Raw genomic sequence first — 21,159 nt, 5'->3', positions numbered from 1 at the left:
AATAAGGTCATATCCCGTAAAATGAGGGTCATATGGTCATGATAAACCAATGATTCGGTCGGATTGTAGAACATGTGCTGTCATCTGCTGATACAAAATTGAAACAAAACGTAAATTCCTGGTGGCCGGTTGAAACACTAGAGTTTCGCGAATGAGCTGATAGATGGCAGAACCCACTACATTTTTTTAAATACATATTTTATTCTTCGCAAACCATCAAAACTAATTATTACAATTTAAAAAAAAAATTTTTACTCAACATTTTTCTTAATGAAACATTCTTCCATTTTTTTAAAATTATGTAAATATTCAACAACATTAAGGTCATGTTTCCGTTTCGCATCTGAGAAGCCCACGTTGCTATTCCCAGTGAATTGTAAACAAACAAACTATGAACAATTTTAATCAGCTGAAGGCTGAATACTGCGATCGATATCAGGTAAAACATTACGATGGAAATGCACTTTTTCAATAAGCTGTAGAAAATGTATTGTTGTAGATATACCATTATTTTTCTCCGAAATTTGAAAAACAAAACTAAGTGCCCTCCCACTTCCCAGAGGCCGATTTGTTGTTTTGTCGCCCATGGGTTATACAAATTATGCTGCCCTTACCTCATCCCTTAAAATTTGCCGATCTCAGCAAAGTTCGTTAAGCTCTCACAGAGCCCACTCAGCCTCCGCCCCCCCCAGATCACTCGCTATTAGTCATTTACATGATTGCACACTTTCTTGGTCACTCTCCGACCTGGTCCTTCACTATCTAGGTCACTCATTTGGTCATTTCATGGCTTCCGCAAGGGTGGTGCTGCCGGGGCTCCAGCTCTTTGGCCCAAAACAATTTTTATAATTTTTTTTTTTTTTACGCTGTAAGTGAACTATAGAGGGCTTAAAAATGTCTGGGCCACCAGAGGTCCCAGGGAAGGGGGCAGAGACGCCCTGCTCCAGGATGTAGAGGTCATGGGTCATTCTTGTGCTGATAAACTCTCAATGTTACTCTTCTGGTTGCTCACCAAACTAGTTCCTTGCTCTCTAGGTGACTCACATACTGTCAAACTTTCTAGTTCACTCAAGAACTTGCAAACCTCTCTTTGCCACTCTTTTGGTTATGGGCGGAGATACTGGGGAATAATGCCCCCCCCCCCCCAGCAACAAAGCTGCAGTCGACTGACATCATCATCGTACCCCCCACCACAGACTTTTAAGTCTATCTCTGGCTATGCTTTTGATCACTCACTGACATGGACCCTCGCTCATAAGCTTGCACATCGTTTCGGGTTGCTCACTCAACTAGTCACTTGTTCTTCAGACAGAAGCGAATTTATGGCTTTTCCTATGTGGTTTATGTCAATTTTGCTGCCTTTTTCTCATTACTCTAGTTTTCTTGACCACTCATTCCTCAAACTTTCCGCCCGGCTATAGGGTCCCCCCACCCCCATAAATATGCTTCTGCCATTTCCAAATTAATGTCTCAAACTCTAAAAGAGACTTTTATTCTCATTTGTGAAGTTATTTTTGTATTTCTTTCATTAATCACGCCTGTATTACTTTCATCGAACCTTTTTTGTATCACTTTCTTCAATTCTTATTGCTTTTATCAGCTCTTCATTTTTGTACTACTTTCGTTGAATCGAAACTTGATTTGATTTTTTTCATTATTTTTTACTGTCATTATTAATTTTTTTAAAATCAAATCTTAGCTTATTTTATTTTCACTGGTGTTAGAAGGGACTGGCCACACTCCCCTCTTTCAGTTTATAAAGTTTTTCCCACAGACCCCCAAAGCAGAATATGCCGAAATCTGTGACACATACATCATAAGACAATCAGTGCTACTGCCTAAAAATCTGGAAGAATTTTAAGGAAAGTGTGTGTGGAAAACAATATTATGGGAATGTTGACAGCCGAACATCTCCAATCGGCAGAGGGCTCGTTGCAGAGCAATGCATTACATTCTGCTTCAGCTCCCACAGAGGGCAGGCAGGCCTTTAACAATACTTCCATAACATGACAACCGAAGCATTTGGTATTTTCACTTCAAAATATGGGAAATCGATGACATCACCAGTTTACAAAATAAACATAACTCCAACAACATAAATACTTTGGGATCAGTATATTCAACACGTACACACACACACACAGCATGTTTTTTCCCAGAGGAATGTTTCCAAGTTACATGCACAGTTATAGGCAGATACCCCCACTCATGAGCTTTACTTCATAAACAGATTTTTCACACACACTTCGGGGGATGAAGAATTGAGCAGAGTACAAAAACCACATCACGGACAGGTGTTTTTTCCCCATTATGAAACCAGTTTCTGCGTGAGAAACAGCACGCTTGTGTATTGCATGAATTTTTTGTGTACAGAGATAATCGTTCTGGCTTGGCTTTATAAGTAGTTGGTTCCACAAATTATTTTATTCAGTACTACTTTCATTAAATATTTTTATATATATTTTATTAATTCCTAGCGACTCAATTCATTGAATTATACATTTCAGGGGTTCGGGTCATATGCTGAATGCATGACAAGATGTCTATTTACGGGTCTTGCATCCTTTGCTTTGTGTAAGTTTTGTTTTATCTCGAGACTTTGGGGTGGTTGATACAGCACAGACACAGGGCTAGACTTGAATGGACATCCACCGGTGGTGGGATTCAGTCAGTCCCCATCGGTTCGGTGGAGCTCATAGCCTTTATACTTAAATTTTTTTTAAGTTGAGTTTTCGGCGAACAGGCTGTTAAAATATAGAAAGATAATATATGAATAAATTAAAGGCATAATAGTTTAAAAAAATTCAAATAATAGAAAGAAAGAAGATTTATCGGAAAATTTGAAAATGAAAGATTCTAAATTTTGAGGTGTGTAGGCCTTTAAAGCTTATGAAAATCTTTCTTGCCCAAGAAAAGCATATCAGACTCCACTCCCCTCTCTGTAGGGTTTGAGATGTTTGGTTGGTCACCCTTGAATATATGTTGTTTAAATTTTGGAGCCATGGTTGCAAGCGATTTCTTTTCTCTCAGATCTTGGATATTAATTAATTTAATGATTTAAACTAATGAGCTCAACCAATTTGTTTAACAATTAAAATTAATTAAAAACCAATCCAAGGTTATGGTGTCGCAGGGAATTTTTCTCTAATAGGGTTGTTAATAAATGGAATAGCTTACCCCTGGAGGTAGTAAATTGTAACACAATTGACACGTTTAAAAAGAAATACAATGAACATGTTGGGGTAAATCGAGAAGCTATCCATTCTTAGAATAAGACAAACATAAGTATTCTTTATGGGCATTGTATAATATTTTATCATGTGTATATATTGTTTATAATTTGTGTTAATTGCATTTTTAATTGGGTTGCTGTATTTTTGAAACATATGACATCCATATTTTTATGGGCATCTTTTTATCAGCCACCTCGTTGGGCATTTTGCCTGTTGTGGCATTGTATTTGTATAATTAAGTTAAATTATCTTAACGTAATTCATTTAACGTCAAAAATATTGGGGGTCTATGATGCTCTCTCTCTCCAGACTGGAAAATATCACCTGAAAAATTAAACCAATTATGAAGCAACTGCTGCGCTCTAATATTTATAAAAAATGAAGAGACACATCTATTGGCATCTTTGAAAAAACTCTCCAGGATGTAGTAGTCATGGGTCACTCTCGTGCTGTGAAACTCTCAAGGTCACTCACATTCTTTTTTAGACACTCTTCTGGTTGCTCACCGAACTATTTCCTTGCTCTCTAGGTCACTCACATGCTTGCAAACTCTCTTTACCACTCCTTTTTTTTTGGGGGGGGGGGCCCCATGGGAGAAATATTTTTTCATCTTGTGAAATTACATACATCAAAGCCGTACTGCATTCTGGAGAAACTACGAATAAGTCAAGACCAACAATATTTACATCAGTGATGTTTACAGCATGGAGGCATTACCATCAAGCTTATATTAATATAATATAAGCTCGATGGGCATTACAGCAGGCATAGAGGACGTTAATCTGTATGGGGGTATTAGCCGGGTATATATCTATACCCGGATAATACCAGAGACGATATCCTAGTGAGGAGGTATCCCATAATACCTCCATGGTTTACAGATTATTTTGTATTTCTCGGTTTATCTGGGCAACCAAACTGGCGCTTTTTTGTAAGACTGTTTGTTACATCGATGTTAAAGCCGAGTTAACGTGAATCGCCCAGCACGACACGCCGGCCACTCACCATCAGGAAAAGCGGTACCAGTTTTCTTACGGCGCTTTACGCTGGACGTGATTTTCCGACTGCTTCTGGAGGAGTCAAATGCGCCGTGCATTTTACGAATCTTCTGTTTACTTTTGTGTTGTGTTTTCTTCCCCTTCCTTTCTGTCCCCCCTCTTTTACTGTGCAAATAATAAGTAAACGTGCAGACGACAGAACAGATGATGCGCCACGCTGGGAAAACACAAACGCGTAGCGTTATAAAGTTACACGTTTCTGCTGACGCGAAATAGCCCTATTCGGTTGACGTGGCGCAGAAGAACCTGCTCCTAGGAAAACCCGGCTAGCCTGTATCAGCGATATCCTCAGGGCTATGGCACCGACGACTCAACCAATACCAGGTTGAGTCCGAGGAGGTTACAATCCCCTCTTAGGTTGAAATTAATAGTTTTCTAACCTCTTGAGGTTGAGTCAGCCGTGGGCCCAGCGCCTCCTAGAGATAGATCCGTCTGTATCCACTGATCTATAAGTAAACTTTACTTATAGCTCAGTGCCTGTATCTAGGAGGTATTGTGGCACGCCTTCAGTGTTTGTTGACATTATTTATTTCGACGGCTTTGACCAGAGCCAAAAATATCCTGGATCACAAAATTGTTGCCATCCTTAGTTTAGAAATAGTCCTAATTAACAGTTTTTCGTTTGCTTTTAAATAACAGACGACAGCATAAGTCCTATTATTCTGTTTGCGATTGATTAACGAAGTTCTCAAATTTATGAATAGATAGCAGAGAGTGCTGCACTTCCAATTTCATCATTACAGTCGTCAGCTGACCACATTTTCCTTGAAAACATACGGGAATTGGCAGAGCTGAGAACATTGTCCGCAAAATCACTCCTTGGAAGACCACGTGACTCGGTAAAAATCCACGCAATCCCTCGTTATTTTCTTATCGCATAAATAGGAGTTTAAAATAATAAGTGAAAGAGATAATTCCAAAATTAATGAGAGATGATTTCAGGATTAATGAGCGATTATTCCAGAATTAAGGAAAGAGATATCAAAATTGAGGAAAAAGGGGAATTCCAAAATTAATGGAAGAGGGATAATTTTAGCATTAATGGAAGAGATAATTCCAGAATTCATGAAAAAATATTTCCAGAATTAATGAGAGAAATATGATAATAAAGGAAATAATTCAAGAATTAATGAAATAAATAATAACTATATGTCATAATAATAACTATATGTCATAATACTAACAAGATATGTAATAATAATTATATATCTTGCAAATAATAATTCTTAAAGGAAATAGCCCAATTCAAGAATTGCTGAAAATTTTTTTTCGGCATTAATGAAATAAATAATTTAATGTTTTTTCATCTTTAGTTGAGTTCTCTATCCTTTTTCTTAATCTTAAAAACACAATATTTAGAGACTACTGTACATTTGAATGGGGAAATTGCTAGGCAGGAACTTTGTTTTCACAGAGTCATGTGATTTCATTGAATTCGATGTCACTGTCATCGCAGCGGCTGGATGCTCCTTCCAGTAATATGAGCTCGATGGCCCACCCCCGTATCTCCAGTGATGCTCTCAGTCTTTTTTCTCACGTTCAACCACCAGATAAATTACAGTAAAACCTCCTCATAACTGCCAATAATGAGACCGTGAAAATGTGGCTGCTATATTGGGAATGGTAATCTTACTTCCAGAAAAAAAACAATTTGTGATCTATGTATATAACGTGTAAAATGACACTACATTCTGTAACTGATTACGATATATATATAATTGATTGTATTAAAATACATGATTATATTTTGATAATATTGTAATAATAGATTAATCTATCTGCAGCCAATTATGACATCCAAAAATTCAGATGTGCAGTGTTGTGATAGAACAGAAACAAATTAGTGAGAAAAACTGATATGGACCAAGAAAATGCTTTTTTGGTTTCTTTCCAGGAAGTTCCCAAGTCCAATTTGATAGCTCAAGACATACATTATTGTTAAAAGATTGATGCCTTATATATTTCTATTCCTATTTGTGAGCACCATTTTTTAAACTGAACCATCCCTTGGAGTATAGAGTGTCGAAGAAACAAAGTTTCTAGTAATTGGATCACTTTCATATTTCATAGTGATTAGAGTGCTGACAGCAGGTCTTCTGTTGTCCCCTACGACCTCTTCCTCTTTCCACTGCTTTCATTACATCCATCTAGTATTTGTATCCAAGAAAAAAAAAAAAAAGAATCTTTTCCCTCTGATAAAGTTTAGGGAAGGGAAAATGCTTGGAAATTATTTTTTTTCTCATTGCGATATGGGTATTTTGTTTCATGGCTCCATGTCCAAAGTGTTCATTGTTCGAAGGTTTCTTGTAATGTTGTCAATGGAACGCATTCGGTTCCAACAAAATGTGGTAGTTGTTCGAAGATTACAGTTGTGCCATTCGAAGGTTTTGCTGTACTTGGATCTGATCACTGATAGTGAAACCAGATTTTTTTTTTTTTTTTTAAAGTTTGACTGTACATGTTCACACACACGTCAAGCACATATTATAATTTTATAAGTACTTTAAATGTATACAGCTCTTAAGGGCCATTTACAGTTGAGTTGTCAAGTAGAATAAAGAAAATCTGGTCTGTTTTTTCAGTTAAGTAGGTCCTATGAACTGCCTAAAATACACCAGAGGGTACGGCCTCTTATTTTTCAATGAGTATTCACTAGTTGATTACTTATGTTAGAATAGATTTTAGTACTTGATGACGTAATCACTTGACAACAAAATTACCTGGTGAATGTAAATGGGTCTTAAGTGCCTTGATAATTATTGGTGTGGGTTGTCGATTCATTTTTCTTCTCTTTATATTATTCAGCTTTCTCTGGACTATATTTTACGCAAGTTCTACTGAAGTCTCATCTACCATATGGCCGTACAAGCTTCCTTGTTCTACCAAGCATAGTTAGCGCAGGAATTGCTTGGAAAGTTACAACTGATAGAGCTCAGATTTGCCAAGATACTTGGAGGAAATCTGAAGAAAAATATACAAAGATGGAAGATAATTAATGCGACATTAATATGAATGTACATGATCTGTTCACTATGAAAATAAATTATTTTTTTTGTTTTAATATGTAAAATTTGTATTACTTTACTCACTGCACTGCTTGCAGGGTTATTTTGCATTACAGGGCCTCTTCAATGGGAAGTCTCCAATTGGAATCGAACGATATGAATTTCTCGTTAAATGACAGAAGATATAACAATGATAAAATTCATCAAAACTTTATTGATCGATAATATAAAAAAAAGAAATCATATTACACAAGACGTTGTTTTTGACAACCATATACATGCAAATGGATTAATTTTTCTTCTTTTCGAACATTCATTTTAATAATACAATTAGTCACACCAGTATCGATAACTCTCAATTTCTATAAAAAGCACCGATTTTTTTTCCCTCATGAAATCACTTTTTAAAAGTTGCAAAAAAAGAGTGAAAAAATGGATTGGGGGAATACACAGAATATGAAATACAAAGTTACTCAAATTTTTTTTGTCCAAAGTAATAACAAATTACCAGAGATATGCCATGAAAATACTATTTTTTTTACTCAACCAAAATCCACATAAAGTACCAAAAATATGACAATCGAACCCAAGAAACTTCATTTTATTTGCAGCATATTGCGAACGCTGTAGGGGACCAGAAAGAAAGAATGCTTTTAAATTCACATAAAATATGTCGAAAAACATTGTTTTTCAGAAAAATATATTTTCTAAATACAATTTTCATTTTCGGGATAATAACAAAAAAGTTAATAATAGTATAATATATAATGCCAACATTACTCATAAAATAAATTGTATCTCAAGGGCGACCATTTGCCTTGATCACACACATAGATATATTTATTTATTTCCCGCATGGAACTTGCTTGAACGAAACGAAAACCCACCTGAAAAATAAAACACAAAAACAATTAATAATGAAAAAATAATACTCAAAAGAAATTTAAACATTATCACCACTCTATTCTTCTCATCAAACTCCATTATAGTCAGCCCTTGGCATTAGTTAGCAACGGGTTCGTAAGTTCAAATCGGCAATGGATTGTTTCCATGAATCAACCCATCAGTGGTACGTTTCCACATGTAGAAAAATCAGTAAAAGAAGCCTTGTTATTATACTCTAACGAATTAATTGGAATTTAGAAGAAACAACTAACAGACATTGTTGTTTTTTCCAGAAAGCATCGCCTTTTAATCACTGGATCCCCCCTGTACTTCGTCCACACAAAGCAGAAATGGTAAAAATGAGATGCTTAAAGAACAAAATTCTAGGGTTTGGGTTAACAGATTTTCTGTAGTCCTGGGTCACCCCTGGAATGTAACCCCCCCCCCCCTCCAAATATGGCGAGAAGACTGTACATATCATGTATTAGTTATAACAAATATTGGAGATTGCAAATTTTTTTTCCACATTCCCATGTGACTTTGCTATACCTGGGATCATTTGTACTCGAAGAAACTGCACAAAAACCTGGTACATTGTCATAAGGTAATCCTAGTGTAAAACAATGTTATCCTGCTCTGCACCAACAGCGAGTCCCATAAATGCCCCATGCCAGTGACTTGTAGTTCCACGAGCCAAATATGTTGAAAGATGCAGTGAACAGGAAGTCAGCAAATTAACTATAGTATATAGGAATGTAACTCACCGACAATTGAGGAACAAAGACAGTATATAATATGGCACAGACATATCCTCTATGAAATCACACACAAGTTCCCAAACATTTCTTGAGAGGCATACGTGATGTATAGGAAGCCATCCTCGTCTCTGCTTTCTCTATATACTTCTGCCAAGGTCTTTGACATACTCGCGATACTTCTATTGTTGATAAGCAGGTAAAATGCTTGATTCGACTTGAGACGCATCCTGTTCCTAAAGAAACAATCAGTAAACAGACAAATAGTTAAACATGGAAATCAGAGCATCCGCCAATGATGCAGGTAGAATTTGAAATTTTCATAAAGGAACATATTTTTGGAGGGATTCTGAAATTTTGGCTCCAACTTTTCACCCTGGCACATTTCGAAATTTTGTCTGCCCTGACAGTATGAGTGACCAACTGTATGGTTGAATGAATGATCGAGTGGCCGTAGGAATGATCAAGTGATTGACAGTATGACTTGTCTAGCACATGGCAGTGTGAGTGACCAAGAGAGTGGGTGAATAACTATATGAGTAGCAGAGTGAGTGATTGACCATATAAGTGACCAAGTGAGTGTACAAGTGGTAATGATAAAATATTCTTACATCTTGATTTCACTGTATTATTCAAATTTTTACAGCCTACTTACTCATTATGTTTATACAAGGGGTGAAATGTAGAAGCTGGAACCTCAGTTCGAAATGTCCCACTCACTCGATCACTCACATGGTCACTCATACAGTCACACACTTGGTCACTCATTCAGTTGATGATCACAAAAATGGTCACTCACTTGGTAACTCACCAACTCTCTTGTTCATTTATACGATCACTCAATTTTTCAACATAAGAGTCTAGAACATATAAAATATAATTTTATGGTTTCATTATCTAAGCTAATCATTACTTGTGTTCAATTTGCTAAGCGGAATAGAGCTGTTTATTAAAAATAATAGGGCATCAGGGCAGGGCCGTCATTTCAACTTTTTTCAGGGGGGGGGGGGCGGGCAAAGACATGTACTCAATGTATGTGTATATATATATTTTTATATATATCATTTTAGTGTATTTTTATATATATCATTTTAGTGTATTTTTATATATATCATTTTAGTGTATTTTTATATATATCATTTTAGTGTATTTTTATATATATCATTTTAGTGTATTTTTATATATATCATTTTAGTGTATTTTTATATATATCATTTTAGTGTATTTTTATATATATCATTTTAGTGTATTTTTATATATATCATTTTAGTGTATTTTTATATATATCATTTTAGTGTATTTTTATATATATCATTTTAGTGTATTTTCAAAAGCCATGGGCCTGCATCAGGGTTAGGTTTTTGACCCTAGAAACTAACTTGGTATTAAAACTGTCAACAACTTACTGTCAATGATGTCAAATAGTTTTTGTTAACCTGATAGATACGTTAAATAACAAAACACTTACTTTTATGTAGATTAAAGGGTTTTATATTCAGAATTATAATTGATGAAGAAAATACCTATTTTGATATTTTAAATTTTCTGATCCGCCCAAAATTTTATTCCATATAAAAATTCTCACGCAGCAACTGTTAATATACTAAACTCATTTATTTTTCCCTAAAAATTTCTTAGCTCAGTGTGTATAAATTCAGAGTTTCAAAGTGTATTTTCAACCAAAGCAGAGTTGACAGGACTTGATACCCAAAGCATTTTTTTTTTTGCATGTTTGAATACAGCTTCAATTGGAAAATCATTGCATTAAAAATGCTAGTAAATATACCATATCATAGTGCAAAAGTAGGAATAACTAAGTTCGACTAAGGATAAGTTGTAGGAGTTTCTTAAGCATCATAAACAAGCTAGCATTGCCAAATTAAATGAATTTTAGTCCTACAATTTAGTATTTTGATCTCTAGATATATTTCAATGTTATTCACAATGAGAGTATTGTTTTAAGTATCAGTGATTATCTAGATAATTTAATAATAAAAGAAATCGCCATTACATATATGATGTAATAAACTTTTTTATAAACACAAACTAACACTTATCTGTCGTAAAAAGAGTACAGCAGATGGTTTATATCAATGCACACATAGGCCTATACAAGCAGTTAAAGAAAGTTTGGAGGTCAAGAACCATTTTGAATTAGGGATTGTCAAATCATTCCATAGTTTTTTCTTCAGTGTTTATGCTATGCTTTATTCAAATTATATATTCTATATTAAAAAAAACCATACATATATATATTTTGTGCAAAATAATTCTGTGGAGAGTAGAAAATTATTTTACAATCATATCAAATATTTATTCTTTGTACAACATAGTCACTTTAAGCATTACATGCAATTAATGTGTGTATTTCCAATCGGAATTTTTATATTGAAAAGCAATATTTGAGGTTTTTGATGTGACAGTTTAAACCAGTTTAAACCATCAAAAACTGCAAATGTGTCAAAAACCTACCAACCCTGTCACTCATGTGGTCACTTACCCACTCACACAGTCAAAGCAGGAAAAATTTCTGGGGACGAAACACACCACGAGCGAAATTTCTTTAAACCGTTTTTGGAACAACACAAAACTCTTTTTCTTATAAGCAAAAGAAAAATTTCTTGTGAACTCTCACAAACAAACTTAATTTCCCAAAATTTTAAATATGACACACTCTGCAACTGATATTGTATTGCTTACCAAATTCGACATAAAATTGCTAAATTATAGCTGTCACCCTCAGAGAATGAGAATCACGAGTTTTTTGTGTGGATATGAATTTTATTTTCATACTTATAATTATAAAAAAATAAAGAAAAAGTAAACAAAGAAAGAATTTTTCATAAATAAAATAAGAAATTTTTTCCCTTACCCATCACCTGAAGTAATGACCAAAAATTCTGTGATCTAAAACTGAATTAAAAGAAATACAGTGAAACCTCAATAAAATGATGCTCAATATATATGATAAATCCCTCTACCTTTTCTTTGCACACAGGTCTTTTTGTCCTTTTTCTTTGTCCGCAGAGCGGCACTATGTCGAGATTTCACTGAATTCAAAAACTAGATGGCAAAAAATTAGAGCCAAGTGGGGGAAATACGAGCTAAATTGACTGCCAATAATTTGGCAAAAAAATTTCAGATTTTTTTGTTCCTACGTTGGCTGATGACAAAAAATTAACAAAAACGATTGCTAGTTATCTTCTAACTGGGGTTCTCAAACTGTGCGCCACCAACCTCTATCAGGGGCACTGCAGAGCTCTGGCTGACAAAGGTTATTCGAAGAGATGCATTGTTAAACTGCTCTGGGTAGCCAATTAAGCGTTCATTAGGGGTGCCATGGGTGGAAAAAGTTTGAGAACTCCCGCCCTAAGAGCAAATTACAGTACATATTATTACTACACTCAAATCAATATCATGGCAACAAAAAAAATATGACAGACAATATTCAAACAGGGTCATCAGGATCTGACACAAGTTATTTCATCGATTCATTCAAACCAAGCAGGATTCCGGTCTATCAATCACCACGGACACTTTACTTCCAATTGCTGCGCATGAAGTATGTGTGTGTGTGTTGGTACCTAACAGTCTGAGTTATAGCAGCTGAGTGGTGCAGTGGTAAGATGCTTGTCTTCCACGTGCAGGCTATCGTTAGGGTTCAAAGGTTTGATCCGGGGAAGACAATAGAAAGCACAAACTATTTCACCATTTTGGTGAATTTTATATTTTCCTCATAAAAATGAAACATTTTGCCACGATTTGGCACAATAACAACTTTAGCACAATGACACCATTTTGGGGTGGCAACAGATGGGGTGGCAAAAATCAGAGGCAACAGATCCTTTTCCACATTTCAATTCATTGATAATTATTTCTTTCCAAAAATAGGGAAATTTTTGGGAGATTGAGTAGAAATTCAGGAGCACAAAAAATAAATAGAAAATTTTGAACTTTTTGTAGATATATTGCATTAACATAGAAATGTTAGGTGGAAACATGTCAAACAACACCCACGAGAAAAACCCCTAATGCCCCAAAGCAGAATATGCCAAAAACTGTGATGTACATTGCAGAACAATTTTAAGAAAAGTGTTGAAAATGCTATTATGAGAATTTTTACCACAGAACATTTCCAGTCAGCCGAAGGTGTGTTGCAGAACAATGCAAAACATTCTGCGTTGGGGCACTAAAGTTTGAAATTACTTTAAAACACACATTTCATCATGGATACAGTGGATACAGAGCATTACTGATTAAGAGGTAGTCAATCGAAACTGACCTGATGATCGTTAAAAACTGAGACATGGTCAATTCTTGGGGAACTAAGAATTTTGTTTTGTCGAGCTGTGGTAGCTGAGCTTCTTTCGCATATCGTTCCACAATCACCTAAAGTAAGAAAAATGCAATAAATAAATAATTATATACAAATATATATATATATATATATTACTGCAAAAGCCTGAGGTGTCGCAAATTCATAAACTGTCCAAAGTCTGATTTGTAGAAATGATTCAGGATTTGGTCGGCCTGGGTGGAGATCTCTGGCCAATGTTTGATCTGCTGATGCAAGATGATCCGGTAGGTCCCCAAATCAATTTTTTTATCACATCGCTAATATGTAATGTGGCTATATATGGTGTACAAATACCAGGTCACTATGGTAACTAAAAAATTGGTATTGGAACCTAAAATTTTTTTGTGTTGTTACTAAATTGCAGGCTGAGAACAGTACAAAATGTTTGGAATTTATAGCAGCATATCTGCCAACATGAAAGAGGGTCACTATGCACTGAAAAAGAAGCATTACTTTTGACCTTTTTCTTCGGGTAAGCATTTTTTTTGTTAAATTTTTTTTTTTTTTTTTTGCAATTTGTCCAGCCTTGACCTGCTATAGTAGCTGTATTGGATTAGCTCCATGTGACAAAAGAAAAAAAAATAAATTTGAGAAAAAAAAGTATATAATAATATAGACAAAAATTTTTTCAGCATATATACAGCATTGTGATTGCGATATGATGGGTTGCCATAGCTAATGTGGACATAATCATCACTAAAAAACATACAAAATGGCAATGACTCCCAATCGTGCCTCTTCTTTTCAGACTCTGGCCAGAGATCTGCAGGCACTTCACGAACTGGCTGGCCAAAGCCAGACATTGGCCCAGCCAATGTACAACAAAATTGGCGAATTTGCAAACTGGCTGATTTCGGGCTTTGGCAGTAACATAAATATCATTCAACAATTTTTATATGACCTTTTAATTTGAGTTTGAGCACAAAAATTTCGATATCCAATAAAACATCATGATGAATACAGTTGAATCCCATTATAACAAACTCCAAGAGACAGGAGAAATAACTACGTTATAACAAAATTTCGTTATAAAGGAATTCCAAGTTTTGCATTTTGTTCTTACGTAAACTGATCTGGGGGAATAGAAACGTGTTTGTTAAAACGAAATTTTTGCTATAACGGTATTGGACTGTATATCACATTGTATATTTCATTTTCAATTTCACCACAGCAGTAATTGAAAATTATCCTCAGGCAACACAAATGAAAACAGTGCAGAAAAAAATAATAAAAGAAATAAATGGAAACTTAATGGAACTAAAAATTTTAAACTCTTACTGGTATCTTCGTGGGAAAACGCTTCCTTATGCTGTCAACTTCCTCTATCCTTGTGGCTAGATTAAGGAAAAAAATTACGTCAAAAAAATAAATGAACAACTACACACAGAATTCATAAATAATTTTGTTGTGAAAAATAAAATAACTATGAAAAAAACATTCAGAGTGGATACAAAGTCGAACAGAATGGATCAAAGTACTTTCAGTGACGAAGTTTGTCACTGAAGTAATCAAGTAAGTTTGTTTGTAGTAATCGACAAAACAGTGATTTGATAATAATATGAAATTGTACGGCAAAAATCTACATCAAACTAGTCTGTCTGAAAGACGTTCGAATGTGACAGATCCTGCAAAAAAAAAAAAAAAAAAAAAATGAAAAAATGGGTATATAACATAAAGCAGGGCTAGACAAATTCCAGGCACCAGGCTGCTATGGACCCAAAGGAGAATATGTCGAAATCTGCAACATACGTTGCAGGAAGAATTTAAAAAAAACATAGAAAACACTATTATATCGTAATTTTTTATGCAGGACATTTCCAGTCAACCGAGGGCTCGTTGCACAGAACAATGCAAAATATTCTGCTTTAGGGGCCACAACAACTAAAAATTCGATATTTGCACCTGAAATTTTCAATGTGTTGTTACTTCATTGGTTTGAGGATAATTTTTTTTTCAGAATTTAAATCAGGATGAAAGAATTAATCACACTCTGGGGGAAGTCTAGTTTTTTCTCAAGTGAGTACTACTTAACTGCACACCAACTCCTGTCACATTGCCATACAGCAATTTCCAACCGACGGAGTTGTGTGGGAAAAATGAAGTGATGTTGGGTGTGCCATCTATTGGTGGTTGCCCCAGGCTTGGTAGATAAAGAACTTGTTTCTTGATATTCTTCCCCTGGATCAAACACATGGACCCCCCCCCCCCCCATGGTAACCTTCATGGTTTGAAGATGAGCATCTTACGACTACACCACTTGTCGCTATATCCACAATTGACTGAGATATTCTTTTCATCATACCTTTAGAAGTATTTAATTAGGGATCACAATATTTCTACAGTCCCATGGAATTCAAATTGTTGCTCACCCACATAAAACGACAATAGGCTTATTGACAATAGGCAGGGACATTCAGGCATTCTCTTCAGGAGTTTCTTCCAGTCTTCAAATCTGAATTCATTGTGTGAAACATCAAAGGCACATCAATATTTTGTTTTGCAATCCAAATGCGGCTGACATTTTGGAGCAGTTAGAGTATAACCCTTTCTTTGGCAAGTTATGCTTTCAGATTTCTTTCTTGCCAAAGAAAAAAATTGCCAACACATTGAAAAAAAGAGACAATACTATAGCTGTTAAAACGAAAATGATAACCAACAGAACAAAATTCTTGGACTAAATAAGGGGACCAGACACGGAAAAAAAATAAAAACCAGGACTTGCTTTTGAACATTACAACGGTCAGGGCAGAAAAAAAAGCTCTCTGGGTTCAATAAAAACATGATAGAGGAATCAAGCCTAGTGTGCAAAAACATTAATGAAAATGGAAATACGAATGCACAACCTGAGAGAAATATATCGTCAATGAGATTATCCAACAAGAAAAACACTGTAACATGTTAGGAATGGGAGGGAGGAAGCTAAAAAATTCTAACAGATTCAATTGATTCAAACGCTGCCCTCTATACTAAAGCCTATTGTTGTTAGTGACTAATTCCTAAAAAAAACTAAGAAGAAAATGGTGACCATCTCCGACCAGGAAGAAAAGCACCAAGTTAGAAAGGAAATAAGGGATTATACTACAGCTGTTCCGACATTTCTTTTTGGAAACCACAAATATATATAGCCTATACATAAGATTGTGAACGAAGTTTTCCTTAAATTCAGCACATCATGATGCGCTTGCTTCTTGGGGCGGTGGATTAGCCCTACCTGCGGCCATGAAAATGTTGGTAGGCAGGGCTGTCAACCCAGGCATTTGTAAATAAGTTGGCGGACGTAACAACCAAAGACACACTCTACTTGAAGAAATTGTCTCTTCTTACTTTACGTATATGCGTTCCTTTATGTTCAATGATTAGCGAGTCTCTTGTGAGCTTGGGTCGTTGATAACAGTGGTGGTTGAGTACATAATCAAGCTTCAATTAGCAAGCTTCTCTTGATTTTTTAGTCCAATTGATTATGACATGAATGCAAAGCATCTGATAACAAACAGTTGGTTGTGGACAAGGCTCAGGTTGCATCGCTCTCATACATAATCCCCATTTACTTGGAACATTTAGTTAATATGTTAAAATAACAAAGATCTAACGAATAATCTCTCTTCTATTCGGATGAAACATACCGTATTTACTTGTATATAGGACAAGGTTTTTATACAATTTTCAATGCTTCAAAAACGTAGGCTGTCCTTTATATACATGAGCATTATTATTTCATGATTATTATTTTTTAAACTGTTTCTAGCTCACGCTACGATTTTATACAGCTACTATTTAACCCAAGGGTGCTCAACCTTCAAGACAGTGCAAGCTACTTCACTGATTAGAAAACACAATGCGGGCCACCTAATTATGTGACCCGGAACAGTGCCACAGGCTATTTAACTGGTATGTAAATGTGTTGTGTGCCACTTGAGTGATTTGTGAATATGCTGCAGGTTACTTAAGCGATCTTAAACTATGCCCTGAGCCACTCAAGTGATCTGTAAATATGCTATGGGTCACTTGAATGATCTGGACTGTGTTGTGGTGATTTGTAAATATGCTGCGGTTCGCTTAAGTGATCTGGAACTGTGCCAAAGTCATTTAAAAGATCTGGAATTGTGGCCCAGATCACTTAAGTGATCTCAAATGTGCAACTTGCATGGTCTGGAGCTCTGTGAGTCACTTGAATGATCTGTAAATGTGCCATAGGTCATTCAAGTGGTCTGGAAATGTGCAGTGGGCAACTTGAGTGATCAGTAAATGTGGTGAAACTACAAGCCACTTAAATGATCTTTGAGCCATGGCCACTCAAGTAATGTTAAACTGTATCACAGGTCATATAAGTGACACTTGGTTCAGTTTTGCAAAATTAGTTTGACATCACAGGCCACGTCAGATGACTCAGTGGGCCATATTCAGCCCACTGAACATGGGTTGAGCATACACGATATGATAAACCTTGTACCTATCATATCATTCTGTAAAATTTTGAACAAATCGACACATGCTGGAATGCATGATCTGAATCTATGTGAAGCCCTTAACGTATTTATGTTGTCAGAGTTGTGCTTGTTTTGTGTTCTTGCTGGTGCAGCCATTTGCCTTCCATATTTTGATGTGAAGATGGTAAATGCTTGAATTTTCATGTTAAGGGTCTGCCTACTATGCAGATAGGTTTTTTTCAGATGGTAGACCAGCTTAAGTTTGAAAACCCACTTCACCCGACCACCACCGTGCAACCAATGGGGTTCGAACCCTATCCTCATGATGAAAGTACAGGGCAATAGCCACACGACTGCATGGCAATTATAGATTACCACTGGGCGAATCTTTAAACATGGGTCACGTTGCTTGCATTTCAAATGCACTTGGCTGATCCGAGGACGATACTGTGCGGAATGAGAATGAAAAAGATGAGAGGTTCAGCAAAGCTCCAGAAGGAGAGTACGATCACAAAGAAAATCTGCTTATTTGCTTTTAATATATGCATTTTACGCTATTACCTGTGAGTAAACAAAATAAGAATTCACACACACACACATTAATATATCTAGTTTTATCTTATTTTGATCTCGAAACACATGCCTTGTCCTATTTGCAAGTCAGTACAGTATTTTTAGAGATGTTAATACTTTATGGCAAGGGTGCTCAACCTTTATGAAAGTGTGGGCCACTTCATTGGTTTGAAAATGTATTGCAGGCCACTTAAGTGATCGATAAATGTGCAGGCGGCCACTTGAGTGATCTGGCACTATGTAGTGGTCCATAAATCAGGGGATCTGTCCAGAGTTTTTTGTAAAGTCTTATTTTTGTGAAAAGGAGGGGGGGGGGGTCATTAATTTTGTGAAAAGCCAAAATAATCTATTTAATTAATCACAAATGAAATGCCAAATTTACGATTTCATTAATTTGTATTTCGTCTGTTTTTCAGATTTGGAATTTCCTGAATGGTCCAGAAAATTTACACAAATTTCGGCTGGACAGAAGCTGCCATAAATGCATTGCAGGTCACTTGAGTGATCTGGACATGCACAACGGGCCACTTACATGCTCTGGAACTATGCCCCAGGTCACTTGAGCAATCATCAAATGTGTTGTAGGGCACTTAAGTGGTCTCAAACTTTGTGGGGAGTATACTCAAGTGATATGTAAATGAGCTGTGGGCTGCTTAAGTGATCCGTGAATGTGCCACGGGGTGATTTAGTGACCTGCACCATGGGACATTTACACGCTGTGAAACTATGCTGCAGGCCACTTAAGCAATCTGAAAATGTGCCACAGTCGCTCAAAAGATCTGGACCTGCTCGGAAGCCCACTTAATTCATGATCTGGAACTGTGCTGCAGGTCACTAAATCATCTGTAAATATGCAGCAGTTCTTTTAAGTAATCTGGAAATGTGCTGTAGTTCACTTGAGTGATCTCGAGCCATGTCGCGGGTAACTCAAGTGATCTGGGAATGTGACGCTCAGTTAATTTTTATAAAATTAGGTTTGAGGTCGAGGGCCACTGGGTCGAGTATGCACGCTTTACGGATTCTTACATTCGAGCCCGGATGTCTCAATGTCTCTCTAAGACATGTCAAGGTCAAATCATTGCTCAATAGCAAGAATTAGCCAATCAATTCAATTACCAGCTGTTTCCATGTGGATAGAAATAACTTTAATGTGGCGGGGGAGGGAGAATAACGAATATTTAAAAAACGTTATACTCCTCGAAATGAAAGGAGCTTGATCACGTGATTAGATAAAACAAAATCGCAATTATACGTGCATGTGTCAAACTTCATTTCACAATTAGGTTAAAAACTCACCCAGCGATTTTCGTTGTTTGAAATTACCGGATGACATTATGTTCCGGTGGGAATTCATGGCTGGAAGATTTAAAGCGCCGATTTAAATCCTACGTTCGAGGGAAGACGCGGATAATGGCCGAATTAGGAAAAAAAAGAACAGATTTACGCGGGGATTTAAAAACAAAAACTACGCATTTGATGATAAACAAGACACGTTATCACTACAAAACAACTCTATCAACAGTGGGAAGAGAGGAAGGGAAGGCGTGATAACAATAAATATCTGGTGCGTTTTTGGCCTTTGAAACGACTGGAATCACGCGCTCGTGATAGCGTGTTGTATCTGAAGCGGCATCTAGCGACGATTATTATAAGTTTATTTAAGGTGACGATGAAGTTTTTCTCTCATCAGATTCAGGTCAGCTGGGGTATCCAACCTTTAATAACATCAGAGTCCCAAATCCAAAAGGGCCTCGATCAATTCACTGCTTTTAGTGTTTCTATCTAGCCTTTTGATTATCACCTTAATATTCTTGTCAAATTTTGATGGGTACGTGCTGAATTTGACATTCCTTAATAGCTGCTAGTTTTTAACCACTTCAAAATCTCTTCTAGTCCGACAGGTTAAATCAATTCTTTGCAGTACCACTTTTGCTTCAAATTCATCCCTGAAAATTGATCTCAATTTCATCACCAACTCTTTCTAGTTCCCATACTCAATAAGTATTAATGGGGAAATTTTCTCTCTTTTATCCAAATTTTGATCAGCGATGGGTATTTTCTCATGATCCTGGACATTCACTCCCTGGTACGGATTCGGACCGTCCTGGGCATCCTATAGAACATTATTATTATCATAACCATGGGAGTGACTTGCTTTATCAACTTCAGCGTCCTTCTCACCATTATTCCTCATTTTCTTGTCATCACAATTTTCGGCGTTGCCTACTACCAAATTTACATCCACTGCAGGGTCACTTTCAACCTCCACACGTTCTAGACGAATCAACTATGTTAAGAAAAAGGCTCTTTAAATTAACATGTAAATCAGTCTCAACTTGACACCTATATCCATCACTCTTAGTATCCCTAAATTCAATAACAATACTTTACAAATCAAAAACACTCTTTTCCCAGAAGCAGACTTCCCTCGATTTTTGATATCGCTTAAATAATTTGGGCATATAATAATTGCACACTAATTCATCAAATAACTTAATCCCTAAATTTTCACATTTTTCGACAGTGACTTATAAACGTATACAAAACCGGGCATGGATTTAACAAACTTGTTAGTTTTTTAACTCGCATTCTTCTTGCTGGGCCTCGTGCACGTGAGTGCCTTCTCGGAGGATAAACTGGCGGTGGACGGTTTGGGGCTAGGTTTTGGTTCAGCCTCGGGAAGCGCCCCCAGAAACTTGTTCGTGCAATCAGATATCTTCACGTTCTTCTCGCCATTCAACACCTCATGATAAGAGTAACAATCCTGCGCCTTTACACTTCTTGGGTGTTTGCCACAACATTATCATCAACATTACTATTTTTATAATGGCAATTAGTCTATCACTAATACTAATATTTTCTCTAA

The 21,159-nt window shown here is 36.2% G+C and overlaps 2 protein-coding genes and 1 long non-coding RNA gene across 3 annotated transcripts; 1 reads left to right on the top strand and 2 right to left on the bottom strand.

Moving 5' to 3' along the window:
- The first annotated feature begins 336 nt into the window (after window positions 1-336).
- LOC149068714 (uncharacterized) lies at window positions 337-7,343 on the top strand. Its single transcript, XM_089250618.1, has 3 exons — window positions 337-439; window positions 2,508-2,574; window positions 7,097-7,343. Exons 1-3 carry the CDS (start codon window positions 392-394, stop codon window positions 7,285-7,287), a joined length of 306 nt encoding a protein of 101 aa, XP_089106744.1. The 5' UTR covers window positions 337-391; the 3' UTR covers window positions 7,288-7,343.
- LOC149068715 (uncharacterized) lies at window positions 2,448-5,091 on the bottom strand. Its single transcript, XR_016195113.1, has 2 exons — window positions 4,672-5,091; window positions 2,448-2,744 (listed from the first exon to the last, which is right to left on the bottom strand). It is a non-coding gene; the product is annotated as an uncharacterized LOC149068715 (long non-coding RNA).
- A 147-nt stretch (window positions 7,344-7,490) lies between the features above and the next one.
- LOC149068713 (microtubule-associated protein 1 light chain 3 gamma-like) lies at window positions 7,491-19,838 on the bottom strand. The gene is made up of 5 exons (XM_089250617.1): window positions 19,590-19,838; window positions 14,572-14,627; window positions 13,219-13,325; window positions 8,946-9,172; window positions 7,491-8,183 (listed from the first exon to the last, which is right to left on the bottom strand). The coding sequence occupies exons 1-4, from the start codon at window positions 19,645-19,647 to the stop codon at window positions 8,995-8,997; spliced, it is 399 nt and encodes a 132-aa protein (XP_089106743.1). The 5' UTR covers window positions 19,648-19,838; the 3' UTR covers window positions 7,491-8,183; window positions 8,946-8,994.
- Window positions 19,839-21,159: the final 1,321 nt, after the last annotated feature.

The sequence above is a fragment of the Pholcus phalangioides genome, unplaced genomic scaffold (assembly GCF_987345545.1).
Source record: "Pholcus phalangioides strain wild (caught in Gottingen) unplaced genomic scaffold, Ppha-v1.0 ptg000024l_1, whole genome shotgun sequence".
Classification (NCBI taxonomy): Eukaryota; Metazoa; Arthropoda; class Arachnida; order Araneae; family Pholcidae; genus Pholcus; species Pholcus phalangioides.
Note: the sequence above shows the minus strand (reverse complement) of the source record. Positions and strands in the feature narration are given on the sequence as shown.